The sequence below is a fragment of the Schistocerca gregaria genome, chromosome 1 (genome assembly GCF_023897955.1).
Source record: "Schistocerca gregaria isolate iqSchGreg1 chromosome 1, iqSchGreg1.2, whole genome shotgun sequence".
Taxonomy (NCBI): domain Eukaryota; kingdom Metazoa; phylum Arthropoda; class Insecta; order Orthoptera; family Acrididae; genus Schistocerca; species Schistocerca gregaria.
Window position 1 is genome coordinate 731,637,803 of NC_064920.1, and position 15,955 is coordinate 731,653,757.

General features: G+C 40.5%; 1 protein-coding gene across 2 annotated transcripts in view; it reads right to left on the reverse strand.

Annotated features, from left to right (window-relative positions):
- LOC126267191 (kelch domain-containing protein 4) overlaps positions 1-15,955 on the reverse strand; it is a 44,542-nt gene that overhangs the window by 18,303 nt on the left and 10,284 nt on the right. For both annotated transcript variants that reach the window (XM_049972163.1, XM_049972171.1), the window contains 2 exons: positions 7,869-8,035; positions 7,618-7,767 (listed from right to left, as the gene is read on the reverse strand). In XM_049972163.1, the coding sequence (XP_049828120.1) occupies positions 7,618-7,767; positions 7,869-8,035 (317 nt within the window). The remainder of the gene's footprint in view (positions 1-7,617; positions 7,768-7,868; positions 8,036-15,955) is intronic.

The following is a 15,955-nucleotide window of genomic DNA, read 5'->3' on the forward strand; positions in this document are numbered from 1 at the left end:
ACCCTTTCATAGGCTGCCCGGTTCTTATAATAACCCCGATAGCCACGGAGGGCGGGGGTTCGTATTGCCGGAAACCAAGTTTCCTGCAGAGCAATGCAGAGGAAAGGGTGAAGGCTGATAAGTTGGCGGCGCTCAGCTAGATGGTGGAAGAAACCGCTGCAGTTCCACTGGAGGATGGTGTTGTCCATGGCTGAGAAAGGCGTGACGGGACTGGGAAGGAGATTACGCCACTGGGTCACCTGCTGCCTCCGATTTAGCACCTGTCATAGTGCTTTCCATGGCGTCTGATGGACCGGCGAGATCGAGGTACTCAGCGGACGCCAGAATCTCCACCGCATCCTCAGCGCAGAGCTGGAAGGTTGCGGTGTGATGGCTGCCACCGTGAGTTCCTTGGGCTGAGAGCTATTCTTGGGTTTCTCACGCCGTTACTTGTGTCGCACCGGCTGGGAGGGCTTCACCGTTTCAGTCTCCAGGACGGAGGAGGATCGTGAAGCCTACGACCAGCTGATTGCGGGCACTTACGCCATTGTCGGTCGTCAGGCTTCTCGCTGGCGGAAACCTGGGAAGAGAGGGACCCAAGGGACCCCTTGCGAGCGTGAGAAGCCGAAGAAGTTGGACACTTCTCCGGCTTAGAAGTGGGGACGGATGTCCCCGATGGGTGGGATGGTGTTGCTCCTGAGGTAGGTGGCGCAGGAGCAACCCGGTGGTTAGAGCCCCCCACTGGCGAGGGGGCAGGAGTAGTTGTACTACTCGTCGATCCGGCCACAATTGGAGAAACAGACGGGGCTAGCACAGGTGTTGTAGGAGCAGCGTAGGAAGATGTCATTCTCACAGGATGGAGTCGGTCGTATAACCTCAGTATAAGTTAGTCGATCCAGGGTCTTGTATTCCATGATTTTACGCTCTTTCTGGAAAATTCGGCAGTCTGGTGAGCAAGGTGAATGGTGCTCCCCGCAGATGACACAGATGGGAGGCGGGGCACATGGAGTATTGGGAGGAGTATCTCGACATGTGAGGCTGGAAGTGCAGCGAGAAGACATATGGCCGAACTTCCAGCACTTAAAGCACTGCATCGGGGGAGGGATATAGGGCTTAACGTCACATCGGTAGACCATCACCTTGACTTTTTCCGGTAATGTATCCCCTTCGAAGGCCAAGATGAAGGCACCGGTAGCAATCTGATTTTCCTTCGGACCCCGATGAATGCGCCGGACGAAATGTACACCTCGGCGCTCTAAATTGGCGCGCAGCTCTTCATCAGACTGCAAAAGAAGATCCCTATGGTAAATAACTCCCTGGACCATATTTAAACTCTTATGGGGTGTGATCATAACGGCAACATCCCCCAACTTGTCACAAGCGAGTAACCGTCGTGACTGGGCAGAGGATGCCGTTTGTAGCAGGACTGACCCAGAGCGCATTTTTGACAAGCCCTCCACCTCCCCAAAGTTGTCCTCTAAATGCTCGACGAAGAACTGAGGCTTTGTGGAGAGAAAAAACTCCCCATCAACCCTGGTACAAACTAAGAAGCGAGGCGAATAACTGCTACTGCCATCCTGAGACTTACGTTCCTCCCACGGTGTCGCCAGGGAGGAGAATGTTTTCGGATCGTACTTCTGAGCGTTAAACTGAGCCGGAGAACGCTTAGAGACTGCTGGCGGCTGGCCACCAGCGAGAGACGATGTACCACGCTTCATTGCGGGTCATCCGCCCTGATGCCACCTACTCCGACCAAGGGACCTCCCCACGGGCGCCACCCAGCCACGGCAAGAGCCACCTGGCAGGATGGACGTTGCCGGGAGTCCCGATACCCCAGGAGGATAGGCATCTACTCCTTGGCATACGTGGGGAGTTAATGGCGCAGGCATCAGTAGAGCGATCCCTGTGTTGTCAGGGGGCTACAACCAACAGGGTACATGGCGGCCCCACCACAATGGACTGGCTACCATGCTGGATGTTAGGTAACATGTGGTCCATGGTCGCCGTCGGTGCAGAAAGAGGCACTGCACAGTGCAAGGTGTTATCTGCACGCAGAAAAAGAGTCATGCCCAAGAGATGGAGAGCGGACAGGACTGCAGTTCAACGGTGTATAAGCTGGAGAAAGGTCTGATCGCAAGATGGACACAATGCACCAAGTAAGGCACCCTTCCTCAATCGGCTCACTCTTCGGAAAATTTTGAGAGATAGAGGTCAAACCCAACAGGGGACCATCATACAAGGCCGAAAAGTTTGAGACTCCTTTTAGTCGCCTCTTACGACAGGCAGGAATACCGCGAGCCTATTCTAACCCTCGAACCCGCAGGCGGATTCCTACAAGTCAGTCAGGGGGCCTCAAGATGGTGTAATATAATGCAAAAACTGGTTGTTCAATAAAATAATGATTTGAAAATTTAGACAGCTGATAGGTGTTCTGATTCAACATTCTGTAATAAAAAACTTGCTGCAAACATGTAAATGTATATACACTAATAATTCTTATGCTATCTCAGTCAGACATCATCAAAAAGAAAGCAATTTTGCTCTACTTTTTTACACCAATTACATTACCATACTGAAAATTGCTTCCTCTGTAATATTTACACAATGTTTAAATAAAATGTCCAATATCTTGATTCATTCAACTGTTCTTACTATTCACATTTCTTAATATAAACAGTATATTTAATGGATTTAACGCTCTACATATACCAAATGGTCTACTAAGAAACTTACAAACCCTTTAAGCTCCTCTTAAACTTCACTTCATTAGCAGCTAAAATTTATTATTGCTCTTGGTAAATTACTGAAATGAGTATATTTGAATAACCTTTCTGGACCGAGATATGCAACTAAATTTTTATATAGATAACTCTTATTTCTATTATTGATTCCATGAACTTAGCTGTCCTTTTCAAAAGAGATATATTATTTATAATGACAGTTTATGAAAAGACAGGTACAACAAAGAGACTGCTAAACAAGTAAGCTTTTGGCCTTGTGTGTGTGCGTGTGTAATATACCTTTTTACGGAAAGCTTGCTTGTTTAACAGTCGTTTTGTTCCATCTGCCTGAGACTCAATATCTTCACTATACAGTGAGTAGCAATCTATCCTTTTCATAATATTGTCATTGTTCCATTCAAGGTTTTAAATTATTTATAAGAAGCTTCTCCATGGAATAAACATACTGGGAAGCAGTAGTTAATATTGCCAGTAAATTGAACAGACCTCTGTAGGACACTCTTGAGTTCATACTATCAATAATTTGTATTACACATTTTTGGATTCAGAAAACTAGTTTAGCTTGGCTTGATGAGGTGCCCCAAAAATAATTCTATATGACATTACAGAATGAAAGTAAGTGAAATATGAAACTTTTTCTAAATTTTTAATCACCAATGCCTGACATTTGAATTTGGTTACACACTTCAGCAGTTCTGTAGGATGCTCCCCGAAAATTGTATTTATTACAAGTCACAATACCAAGGATTTTCCACTGTCAGTTTCATATTTTAGACACAATATTGGGATGGCAGGAGGGGCAGGACACTTCTTTCCAGCTCTGTACTGCATACAGTGTGTCTTTTCAAAGGTTAGTGACAAAGTATTGCCTCCAAACATTTATTAATATTTGTGGAAATTTCATTAGCCACTATTTCTAAAACATGCTTTGCTGTTTATTGCAAAGTTTGTGTATATAAAAGAAGGCATCTTGTAATGTTACTGATGAATGGTCACTAACACACACAAAGAAAAAGTAAGAGCCCTAAGAAGGAGTATTGTGTGACACCACATCAATTACTCCCCAGCTGGATGACAGCTGATAGCTCAATGCAAGACACTTTCCTATTGTAACCGTATGCTTCCTGTCAGAGAGATAAGATCTGAACAATGTGATGGCATCTTTTGCTACACTATAATATTGTAATTTATTTAAAAGGACATTGTGATTGACACAGTCAAACCATCTTTAACACATCACGCTATGCCAGCAACCTTTAATTTGTTGTTCTATGAATTAAGTACATTTTCACTGCATGTGTAAACAGCCTTCTCAGTATATGAACCCTTTAGATACCCACGCTGTGACTTTAAATGTATTATTTGCAGTCATGTTGTTAAGAGGGCACCTGTATACTACCTTTTTCAAGGTGGATAAAAGATGTATGGTACGTCTATTTCTCCTTTCTTATACAGAAGATTAACTTTAGCTTATTTCAACCAGTCGAGAAATGTTTCAGTTTTAAATGACTGGTTACACAAATAACTGTGTGTGTTACAAAATTCATCATTACCACTAGTTTTTTTAAAAGATATTGTGGATATTACTTTTTCTGGTGTAATGAGAGTCACACTCATACCAGTAAAGTTACTGTTTGTAATGGCCTGTCAGATTCCAGGGCAGTATCTACTGAACCCTATGTGATGACTATCTTTTCAGTAAGTCATGAAATGCTTGTTACACAGTTTTGTGACATTGCACACATCTGTTACGAATGTATCACTTGCTCTTAAAGGTATTTGCTTCTCCTCATCTCTGGTTTTAACAACGTCCTTCTCTGCTGTATCCTGTGGTGTTAATTTATGTGACTATCTTTTTCTCATAATGCATTTGATTTGAAGTCTGTATTACTACCTTCAAAATTTGCAGTACATGTTGTAATGAGTTATAGTATGAACACTGTCTCTGCCTGACATACACAGTTTCCGTTTGTCTTCAAGATTCTTTCATTTCTTGAGAAACTATGGTTTCTTTTGTAGACTTTGGTCTAACTTGAGTTACTTTTGGTGGAAAACAGTCTCCAAACAAGTTGTGAAATCAGCTATTTTTTAACTAAATGTCATGGAAAATAGCATTTTTCCCTGCTCCTCGATAAAAAAATTGTAAATCTGACTTGTCAGGGCCAATTGTTGCATATGACTTAGTTTAAATTAATAGTTCATTTCCTGTGTTAAGAAATGAGACTAGAGGTATTTTGTGTCTGCTTGCTGCCAACCTTAGTGATTAAACAATATTGTGTGCAATGGTAAGGTGGTAGTCATGGTTGAATGGTATGTTTTACTGCTGTTAGTGTGTATTTCTATAACATTTTCAAAAATTTAAATATATTATGCAATTTATATTTCGATTAGATGAAACCTTTCAGCATTTGTTGCTTGATTAAAAGCAAGACAAACTCTTATCCATCACAAAGTAAACTCAGCTCATAATACACTCCTGGAAATGGAAAAAAAGAACACATTGACACCGGTGTGTCAGACCCACCATACTTGCTCCGGACACTGCGAGAGGGCTGTACAAGCAATGATCACACGCACGGCACAGCGGACACACCAGGAACCGCGGTGTTGGCCGTCGACGGACTTTGAGCGAGGGCGTATAGTGGGCATGCGGGAGGCCGGGTGGACGTACCGCCGAATTGCTCAACACGTGGGGCGTGAGGTCTCCACAGTACATCGATGTTGTCGCCAGTGGTCGGCGGAAGGTGCGCGTGCCCGTCAACCTGGGACCGGACCGCAGCGACGCACGGATGCACGCCAAGACCGTAGAATCCTACGCAGTGCCGTAGGGACAGCACCGCCACTTCCCAGCAAATTAGGGACACTGTTGCTCCTGGGGTATCAGCGAGGACCATTCGCAACCGCCTCCATGAAGCTGGGCTACGGTCCCGCACACCGTTAGGCCGTCTTCCGCTCATGCCCCAATATCGTGCAGCCCGCCTCCAGTGGTGTCGCGACAGACGTGAATGGAGGGACGAATGGAGACGTGTCGTCTTCAGCGATGAGAGTCGCTTCTGCCTTGGTGCCAATGATGGTCGTATGCGTTTTTGGCGCCGTGCAGGTGAGCGCCACAATCAGGACTGCATACGACTGAGGCACACAGGGCCAACACCCGGCATCATGGTGTGGGGAGCGATCTCCTACACTGGCCGTACACCTCTGGTGATCGTCGAGGGGACACTGAATAGTGCACGGTACATCCAAACCGTCATCGAACCCATCGTTCTACCATTCCTAGACCGGCAAGGGAACTTGTTGTTCCAACAGGACAATGCACGTCCGCATGTATCCCGTGCCACCCAACGTGCTCTAGAAGGTGTAAGTCAACTACCCTGGCCAGCAAGATCTCCGGATCTGTCCCCCATTGAGCATGTTTGGGACTGGATGAAGCATCGTCTCACGTGGTCTGCACGTCCAGCAGGAACGCTGGTCCAACTGAGGCGCCAGGTGGAAATGGCATGGCAAGCCGTTCCACAGGACTACATCCAGCATCTCTACGATCGTCTCCATGGGAGAATAGCAGGCTGCATTGCTGCGAAAGGTGGATATACACTGCACTAGTGCCGACATTGTGCATGCTCTGTTGCCTGTGTCTATGTGCCTGTGGTTCTGTCAGTGTGATCATGTGATGTATCTGACCCCAGGAATGTGTCAATAAAGTTTCCCCTTCCTGGGACAATGAATTCACGGTGTTCTTATTTCAATTTCCAGGAGTGTATGTATTAACTTACAAATATATTATATAGTATTGCCATAATTATTTGAATATAGCTTTTAAAAGTTGTTGGAACAGTTTCTGAAGTCAAATCAAAACTATGCAATTATTTAGTCAGTCATAATTTGTATTGCTAGACACTTTTGGTCATGCAGCTGTTCACAGATGTTCAAAGTTGGCAGCTATTGATACTATCCCTTTCCTGCGAAATCTTGTGTGAGAGCAAATGCTGGCTCTGTTCTGTGTATCTTAAACTCAGTGATGAACACATGTGCTTAAGTAATTCACAATTATGAAAATGCCAAAGCCGCTGTGACCAGTGGCGGATACAGAAGGGGGGGCGCGCGTCCCCCCCCTTTGCGGGGCCACTACCAGGAAGAATGGGCACACCGAATTCATCGTTCAATGAAGAGAATCACAACTGTAACCTTTTTATATCATAAGATGGCATTGTCCTGTATATGTGTACAATCAGTTTAAATAAAACTTTCTTAAACTTTGCACGTGACTATTATTTTTTATTACAGTAAAAGTAAAGGTACCTCAAGATATCTTTAGTGTCCCCTCCTTGAGGTTTTTCTGTATCCGTTACTGGCTGTGACTGCTGACCATAGAGCATGGGAATTTGGAACTGAAGCATTTTATGCTTCTTATAAATCAATGACTTTTTATAAATACTGTGATAGTAGAATTTCATGGTAGTGTAAAAACAGTATTTTGTCATGTGCAGAATGAAAAGCATAATGACAACATAAAGAAGCAGTCCAGTTTGCCAATAAAGTGGTAATTTTCAATTAGCAGCAGCTTTGAAGCTACAAAAAAGAAGAAAAATGTGTGTGGATACATCACCCAGAGGACTGTGAAAAAATTTTTGAGGGCAAATATTCCACCCAAAAAATGGAATATAAAGATTTTTGGCAATGAGTGAAGGAATTCACTGAAGGTGAGCACTGTTTTATTAACAGTAAAAATACAGTTTGACCTTCACACTATCTTTTTAATAAAGTAACAAACAACTGTTTGAATGGATTCAGTATACTACAATTATGCTGGTCAGTTTCTGTTCTCCCTAACCTAAGGTAGGTGCTGTGCTGCTGACATAACGCAAGTATCTTCCCTCTTCTAAATAAAGCTGTTACTTACTGTCCATGGACAACAAGAACATGTCTGTATGGATCACTCCTTTATCAACATCTTTTTTGAGTTTTTCTTTATGATAACCTCCAAAGATCAATATTCTGTTGTCAAAGAGTGCAAGCATCTGACATCCTGATCGTGGAACAGGAGCAGTACCTGTATAAAGAAATAATGAGTTTAAACAATGTATTGAATAGGCTGATTAGTTCTTTACATAAGTGACATTGGTTATACTATTAGAAGCTGTACATTATTACCTGATGGTTCTAATTTTTTCCATGTGTAATCCTCCATATTAAAAGCATAAATATCATTAAAATATTGGTAATCTCTTACATTGTCTCTGAAACCACCAAACACTATGAGTTTTTTCTTCACATTTACCATTCTATGTCCACTTCTAGCACTTGGTCCTCCAGGAGCACTAAAAGAACCAAATATTTATTGTGTCATGTCTGTACACGTGAAAACAATGTAGAAATAGTTATTGTACAAGCGTAAGCACTACTCATAGTATAAGTGATGGAAGATCAACATTTAATATTCCATCACAGTGACAAGATCATTAGAGATGGAACAGAAGCCTGGATTTCAAAGAAATCACTCTGGAAATGGCGCTAAATTACATAGGAAAACCATGGAAAATCTAAATCAGGATCGAAAGAAAATAAGAATTTGTCACGTGAAATGGGAAGATGACAATTTGGATACAGAGTCTGAACAACAATAGTAAATGGATAGAGATGGTCATTGTCAGAATGAGGAATAACCAACATTTATTACTGGAGGATTAGGTAGAGTAAAGGCATGTTTTATAGGTAAGTGCAAATTAAAAAAAAGAAATAGTTCCAAGGAAAAGCTTAACTCAAATGAAATTTCTTGCTGACATGTGGGAACTAGTTATGGAATGACAGGATATAGGGAAAAATATGTGCATAACGAGTGATAATGTTCACAAAACTGTTATGCAATACATTTTTAGCTGAACTTCATGCAGCAGATTTTTCCCCATTCGTATGTTTTCAAGACAAGTGATGAAGCGTATATTAACAGACTCTGTCCACAATATAAATTATAGTGAAGCTCTATAACAACATCTATACATATAGTAAAATTTTAACTGGCCAGTGCCTGTACATAGGAGATATTTCATAAAACTTAATATGGGGCACTTTATAACAGCAACAGAATCAAAAACAATTGCTTTTAGAATTTTTGTTTGTCTGTCCGTGTGTTTGTATATAATGCAAGAACTACTCCACAAAATTGGATGCATTTTTCACAGTTAAGTTGTTGGAGGTCTAACTTAAAATCTGGTGCACATTTTACCTTGTTATGCCACCTAGAAGCCAACTTATCTATATATAAGCAGTATTTTCTTTAACTGGGTCAGTATGGAGAAACTGCGACCCACGGGAGGTAAAGGGAAATTCTCTTAGGAAATTTAAGGTGCTTTTTTGTTAAGACAAATATTCAGATAAAATGAGCGAAATTGGCAATTTTCTTCTCTCTTTTTTATGTGGACCAACTCAGTTTTGTTTAAGGATCATTTCATTACACTGGAAGGAAAAAAGTCGGGACAGCGGAAGTTTTATAAAGCTAAACTAAACAAACCAGGACAGAATTGATAGAATCTGTAAAAAGTTGTATTTTGGAACATTTTATCATAAAACAATAATGTTAACAGTTTAATTCATACTTCAAATGCCTGTATGTGTGCTTACAAACACATCAGTTCTTTACTCTGGCATATTTTTCACAGCTTTGCCTTCAGTCTTTTATGTCTCTTTTTCTCACTGATAATAATCTTAAGGAATTTTTAAAATTCACGCGTGTTCAAGATCCGTGTGGAAGAAATGGTGGGCAAAAGCTTTTGTTAGAATTATTTCAGACAACCAACAAAAAACAATACAGAATGTCTGCAAAGGTGATGAGGACCAGTGATGGGTCTCTCTCTCTCTTTTTTTTTCTTTTTTTTTTTTTTTTTTTTTTTTTTTTTTTTTTTTTTACAATAGACATCATACAATTTTGCAGTGAAACCAAATTCAAAATCTTAAGAGAAAGAGAGAGAGAGAGAGAGAGAGAGAGAGAGAGAGAGAGAGAGAGAGAGAGAGGGTGGGGGGGGAGGGGCATCTATAATTACTATCGTGCATGCTTACATATTAGAGGCCATTTTCTGTGCAATCCCTGGTAATATCAAAACAGTTCCTTAAACGAGTAACATTCAAATTCCATCCCCAATCTTGTCAAAGTGAGCTAATTCTATTTTTTTAATGGCCTTAACACTGATTCATTAACTTCTACAATTCTTAACCTTCCTCCGTCAGTTTGAAGCAACATTATAATCAGTGTACTGACATTCAGTTGAATTAGTCTTTTTATATTCAGCTTGGTATACCTGAATAAATGACCCTAAATGTATGCAGTGATTATGTTAAGATATGAAGGTTGGTATTTAAAATGGAGAGAGATTAAAAATGATTAAAATAATGTAAAGTAGCATAGATTATATTGATTTCACCATGAACTAAATTAAGAATCAAGCCAGCTTTGAATTAATGGTTCACAAAGTGGCTCATTAGTGTTACTCATGAAGTGTAATATTTTATAAATAACACATTTTGGTGTAGCTCAAATGCTGATGTAATGAAGAATTTCAAGATCAAGTATAATGGACACTGAAATTAAGCTATCAATTTTTGTTAAAGGATTATATACCAGCTGGATGCAGCTACTGAAAAGCTGAATATTAATTCTACAATTTGTCTCAATGACACCGACAATAGAGCTTGAGTCATAAATCAGAGTACAATCTTTTGTGAAAGAACATTTTTATTTTTAAACAGTCAGTTACTAAGTTATGAGTATGAAATGTCTGCAAGCTTTAGGGGATGCAAAACAATGTTACACAAATCATGTTTTATTAAAAGTGTATTCCAATAAATGCACCCAATATATCCCTGACACTGCTATGCTTGGACAACATATAACGGATTCATCATTTGGGAACCAGAGATTGCTATACGCAGAAAATAGTCTTGTGTCCAGCTGTTACGACTCTAGTGAGCAGAAAATGATACTTGGAAGAAAAAGGCAGAGAACAAAGATGCATGGAGGCAGAGTGTTGTAGAGGCCTTGGCCCATCAAGGGCTATTGTGTTGAAGAAGAAACTGAAAGTAACTGATAAGTAAGCAGAAGTACAGGTCTTATAAAACTATTACCAACAAGTTAGATAAGGTAGTCTCTCCCCGTATGTGACATAAGCTGCATTTTAACCTTAAACCTCAGATACATATAAATTGCGTACACTTCGGTCTCTGCTGTGTCTAAGATTGAAACCGATATCCAAGTCGCATGGCAGAGGTTAATAATCTGAATTTCTGTCATTAAGCATTATCTCAATCGGAACCGACATTTAGAGCTTTTCTCATTTATAGCTAAAATCAAGCACTGCATGACTTCATGTATTGGTACGCTTACCATGCGCCTGAAATTGGCCCAGACAGTCCTAGTTCTTTAGAGCTGTCCAGGGTTGCAAAAACGTCTGGGGACAGAGAATGTTTTGACTGGCGATGATTTATTTTAATTTTAGACCTATATGTTTAGCATCACATTTTTAAACATTCTCTTATGGCCGTGCCTCTCTCAGCTGACATTGGAGCAACCAGTGACATCAATGGGAAAGTGTAGCAACCAGTTATGCCACAACTTTTCACTTACTATTAGTCATTCGGCAGCACATTAGGTGCAATGTGTTTGTGCTGTTTTTGTGTGTGAAGTAACTTGTTTACACTTTCTGATCATTTTCTCTCTACTTGTTTTGTCTTATCATGTGACTATGGGTAAAAGAAAGTGTGCTTTTAATTTTAACTTGCAAGTGAAATACAAATTTTTGAAATTGTGTATTGACAGCAACAATGAGTATTGCAGACTACGTACTGGAGAATTTTCTGTTGCATATGAAGACCATGTGAAAACAGCTAAACATAGTAGTGCTATTGATGCTACTACTCCACCAAACATATGATAATTTTTTAAACCGAAGGCTGCGAATTGTGGTCTGGAGTGTATTGCTCACAAGGTTACATTTTCATACCACACTGTTAGGTATAAACTCAAATTTCAAAACATCAGGATGCACATGTAAACTAGTTAAAACATTATATGAACTAAAATTTTCAACTGCTCGAACTGAAACAGAGGTAATTATCACCTTTGTTTTGCAATTTTTTGTGCTCTTTGGGAAACATTAATTATGTAACAGAAGTGAAGTAAAACTTGCTCCGGTTGTTGCATGTCATTTCAGTCTGAAGGAGGGAATTCAAGTCAAACTTTTAAATTTGAAACTTTTCGGTCATAAATGATAACTTGTAAGTTTTGACAATGTGTCAGGTGATACTACTGAAATTTTGATTTGGCGTCTTTTGCAGTGCGTAAAGAAATATGAACCTGAAGAAAAGTTGATTTATTATACTCCTTATAACACTAACAGTAATGATGGTGGTGGGAAGAGAAAGGGGGATGAAAATGTGTTTAGAAAAGTTAAAAGTGATTTAGAGAGACTTGGTTAGGCAGCCCACACTGTACATAAGCCATTTCTGAAAAACACCATGTCTAGTGAAAAGTGCAGCTCAATAAACAAAATTTAATGTTTCAGTAAACTTATTACGCTTTTAAATAATTTCTAAAATATGTTAAGGGTTAGACTAAAAAAAATGGTAATACATCCTGAGTTGGACACACAAAATATGGTAAGCTTATATGTTAGCATTACGCAGGTTACAGTGCAGTTAATCTAATTTCTCTTAAATTCCCAATATTCATGTGGTAGTTATCACCTTTATATTTGGCCAGGTGAAAGTATAATAAATGTTTGAACACTGTATTGTATAATTCTTTGGTAAATTTCTGGATTTGTAGCACTGAGGCCATTTAGTTCATTGGTTCCACAGGAGCACAGGACAAGATATCAGTTTGGCAGGAAGCAATTAGTTTTCTGATCATTACTCACCAATATATTTGATATGTTTTATAACACCTTTGCTTTTATTACACCTTTACCAGAAATGACATTCATTTCTCTCCATAACGTCTGGTTTTTATACAAAATAAGAATTTATCATTTATTACTTTTGCTTAATCCAGTGCACATATTGGAATGATATTGAGATAAGAAGCATCATATATTAGAAAATGGTGATCAGAGAGAAAATTCGTGCCAAGATGTGCTGGCCGTGCACCAAGGCATGTTTAGCCACAGGGTGATCCTCATTACCAACAAACACTGTCTGCCTGTGTCCATTCATGCGAATGGACAGTTTGTTGCTGGTCATTCCCACATAGAAAGCGTCACAGTGTAGGCAGGTCAGTTGGTAAATCACGTGGGTGCTTTGACACGTGGCTCTGCCTTTGATCGTGTACACCTTCTGGGTTACAGGACTGGAGTAGGTGGTGGTGGTGGTGGGAGGGTGCATAGGACAGGTTTTACACCGGGGGCAGTTGCAAGGGTAGGAGCCAGAGGGTGGAAGGTGGTTTGGGGATTTCATAGGGATGAACCAAGAGGTTACGAAGGTTAGGTGGACGGCGGAAAGACACTCTTGGTGGAGTGGGGAGGATTTCATGAAGGATGGATCTCATTTTGGGGGCAGGATTTTAGGAAGTCGTATCCCTGCTGGAGAGCCACATTCAGAGTCTGATCCAGTCCCGGGAAGTATCCTGTCACAAGTGGGGCACTCTTGGGGTTCTTCTGTGAGAGGTTCTGGGTTTGAGGGGATGAGGAAGTGGCTCTGGTTATCTGCTTCTGTACCAGGCTGGGAGGGTAGTTGCGGGATGCGAAAGCTGTTTTCAGGTTGTTGGTGTACTGGTCGAGGGATTCAGGACTGGAGCAGATTCGTTTGCCACGAAGGCCTAGGCTGTAGGGAAGGGACCGTTTGATATGGAATGGGTGGCAGCTGTCATAATGGAGGTACTGTTGCTTGTTGGTAGGTTTGATGTGGACGGATGTGTGCAGCTGGCCATTGGACAGATGGAGGTCAACGTCTAGGAAAGTGGCATGGGATTTGGAGTAGGACCAGGTGAATCTGATGGAACCAAAGGAGTTGAGGTTGGAGAGGAAATTCTAGAGTTGTTCTTCACTGTGAGTCCAGATCATGAAGATGTCATCAATAAATCTGTACCAAACTTTGGGTTGGCAGGCTTGGGTAACCAAGAAGGCTTCCTCTAAGCGACCCATAAATAGGTTGGCATACGAGGGGGCCATCCTGGTACCCATGGCTGTTCCCTTTAATTGTTGGTATGTCTGGCCTTCAAAAGTGAAGAAGTTGTGGGTCAGGATGAAGCTGGCTAAGGTGACGGAAAGAGGTTTTAGGTAGGGTGGCAGGTGATCGGCGTGAAAGGAAGTGCTCCATTGCAGCGAGGCCCTGGACGTGCAGGATATTTGTGTATAGGGAAGTGGCATCAATGGTTACAAGGATGGTATCCGGGGGTAACGGCCAGCACATCTTGGCACAGTGTTACACCGTCCGAGTTATCTGGATACTTCCCACCAACACCAACCTATCCGAACTCCGGAGATGGGACCTTGCCCTTCAATATATCCTCTCTTCTCGTTATCCACCAGGCCTCAATCTCTGCTAATTTCAAGTTGCCGCCACTCATACCTCACCTGTCATTCAACATCATCTTTGCCTCCACACTTCCGCCTCGACTTACATCTCTGCCCCTACTCTTTGCCTTTAAATATGTCTGTTTGTGTGTGTGTGTGTGTGTGTGTGTGTGTGTGTGTGTGTGTGTGTGTGTGTGTGTGTGTGTGTGAGCGCGCGCGCGAGTATATACCTATCCTTTTTTCCCCCTAAGGTAAGTCTTTCTGCTCCCGGGATTGGAATGACTCCTTACCCTCTCCTTTAAAACCCACATCCTTTCATCTTTCCTTTTCCTTCCCTCTTTCCTGATGAAGCAGCCACCGGTTGCGAAAACTCAAAATTCTGTGTGTGTGTTTGTGTGTTTTATTTATTATGCCTATCTACCAGCGCTTTCCCGCTTGGTAAGTCTTGGAATCTTTGTTTTTAATATAATTCTTGTAATGAGTTAGATATAAATGTTCTTTCATCTCAAATCTTCGCCAGTCATCTGGTTTTAGATTGAGGATCACTGTGTTTTTACAAGATAGATATATAATGATCCATATCATTCAGTTAATACTTTTAGACACAAATACATACTCTCAAATATAATATCTTTCGCATATGCTTTGTGATGATATCATTTTTTACCTTCCGCCTGAAAGCTCACCGAGTTAATATTGAAAAACGGGTCACAATTTTTATTTTTATTGTGTATTAACTTTACCTGTAGAATTAAATATTACTTCTTTTCACATACATTTTAAGCAACCAAATACTGCACAAAATTCCATCTTTTAATAAAGAAACATTTACTAAAAAAACATCAAAACTAAATTGATCAGTGTTGCAGCAGTCACCTGCAAGTGGTTGCCTCCAACAGTCAGCTGATCGAGATGCTGGTTTCAATATAATGATGTTATCTATGGTCTAAGTTTGTAACGTGTGAGGGAGACAGCAACACTAGCATTTGAATGAAGAAACCATAGCACAATTTGCTTACACTATAGATAAAATTGATTAGTTTTGACTTAGTCTTCATTCCATACACCCCAAAATGAGATGATTCTCATGGGTGTGGAACATGTCATCAGAAAGTATAACATAAAAAACATAGAACATTTGAACATAATAATCCACTTCCCTGAGCATTTGCCAGGAGATGTGAGTTCATTATAGTAAACTGGAACTGATAATATTTACAGGATTAATACACCGTCAGAATGAAACAGTCATGCACTTTTAATAAATTTATCATACGTAAAATACCTAATCTTGACTGTTGCAACTAAGTACTTTCAAAACTGAAATCTAACAGAAATTTTTCCTTTAAACTTTGCTTTATATGAAGTCAAGCTTTTAATGGTCGTTGGTAATTTACTGAAAATGTTGTTCCTGAATATTGGAGCCTTTTTGGACAAAGGTAAGTGGATTTATGTAGTTACATAGATTGTTCTTATTCCCAGTACTGATACTATGAATCGAGCTATTGGTTGGAAAGAGATTTATTATTTGCAACAAATTTCATTAAGGAATAAATATACTGAGAATCAGTAGTTAATTCTGAGCTGTGTATAGTGGGTATTTTCGAAGTTTAATGACAGTGAATTAGCTTTAACCCATTTATTAATGCCAGCGAAAAATTGATTAACTGCCATTTTTAAATATGTATGTGACTTGCTATTTACTGTAATGTTTGCATCGTCTGCAAAGAAAACAAACTT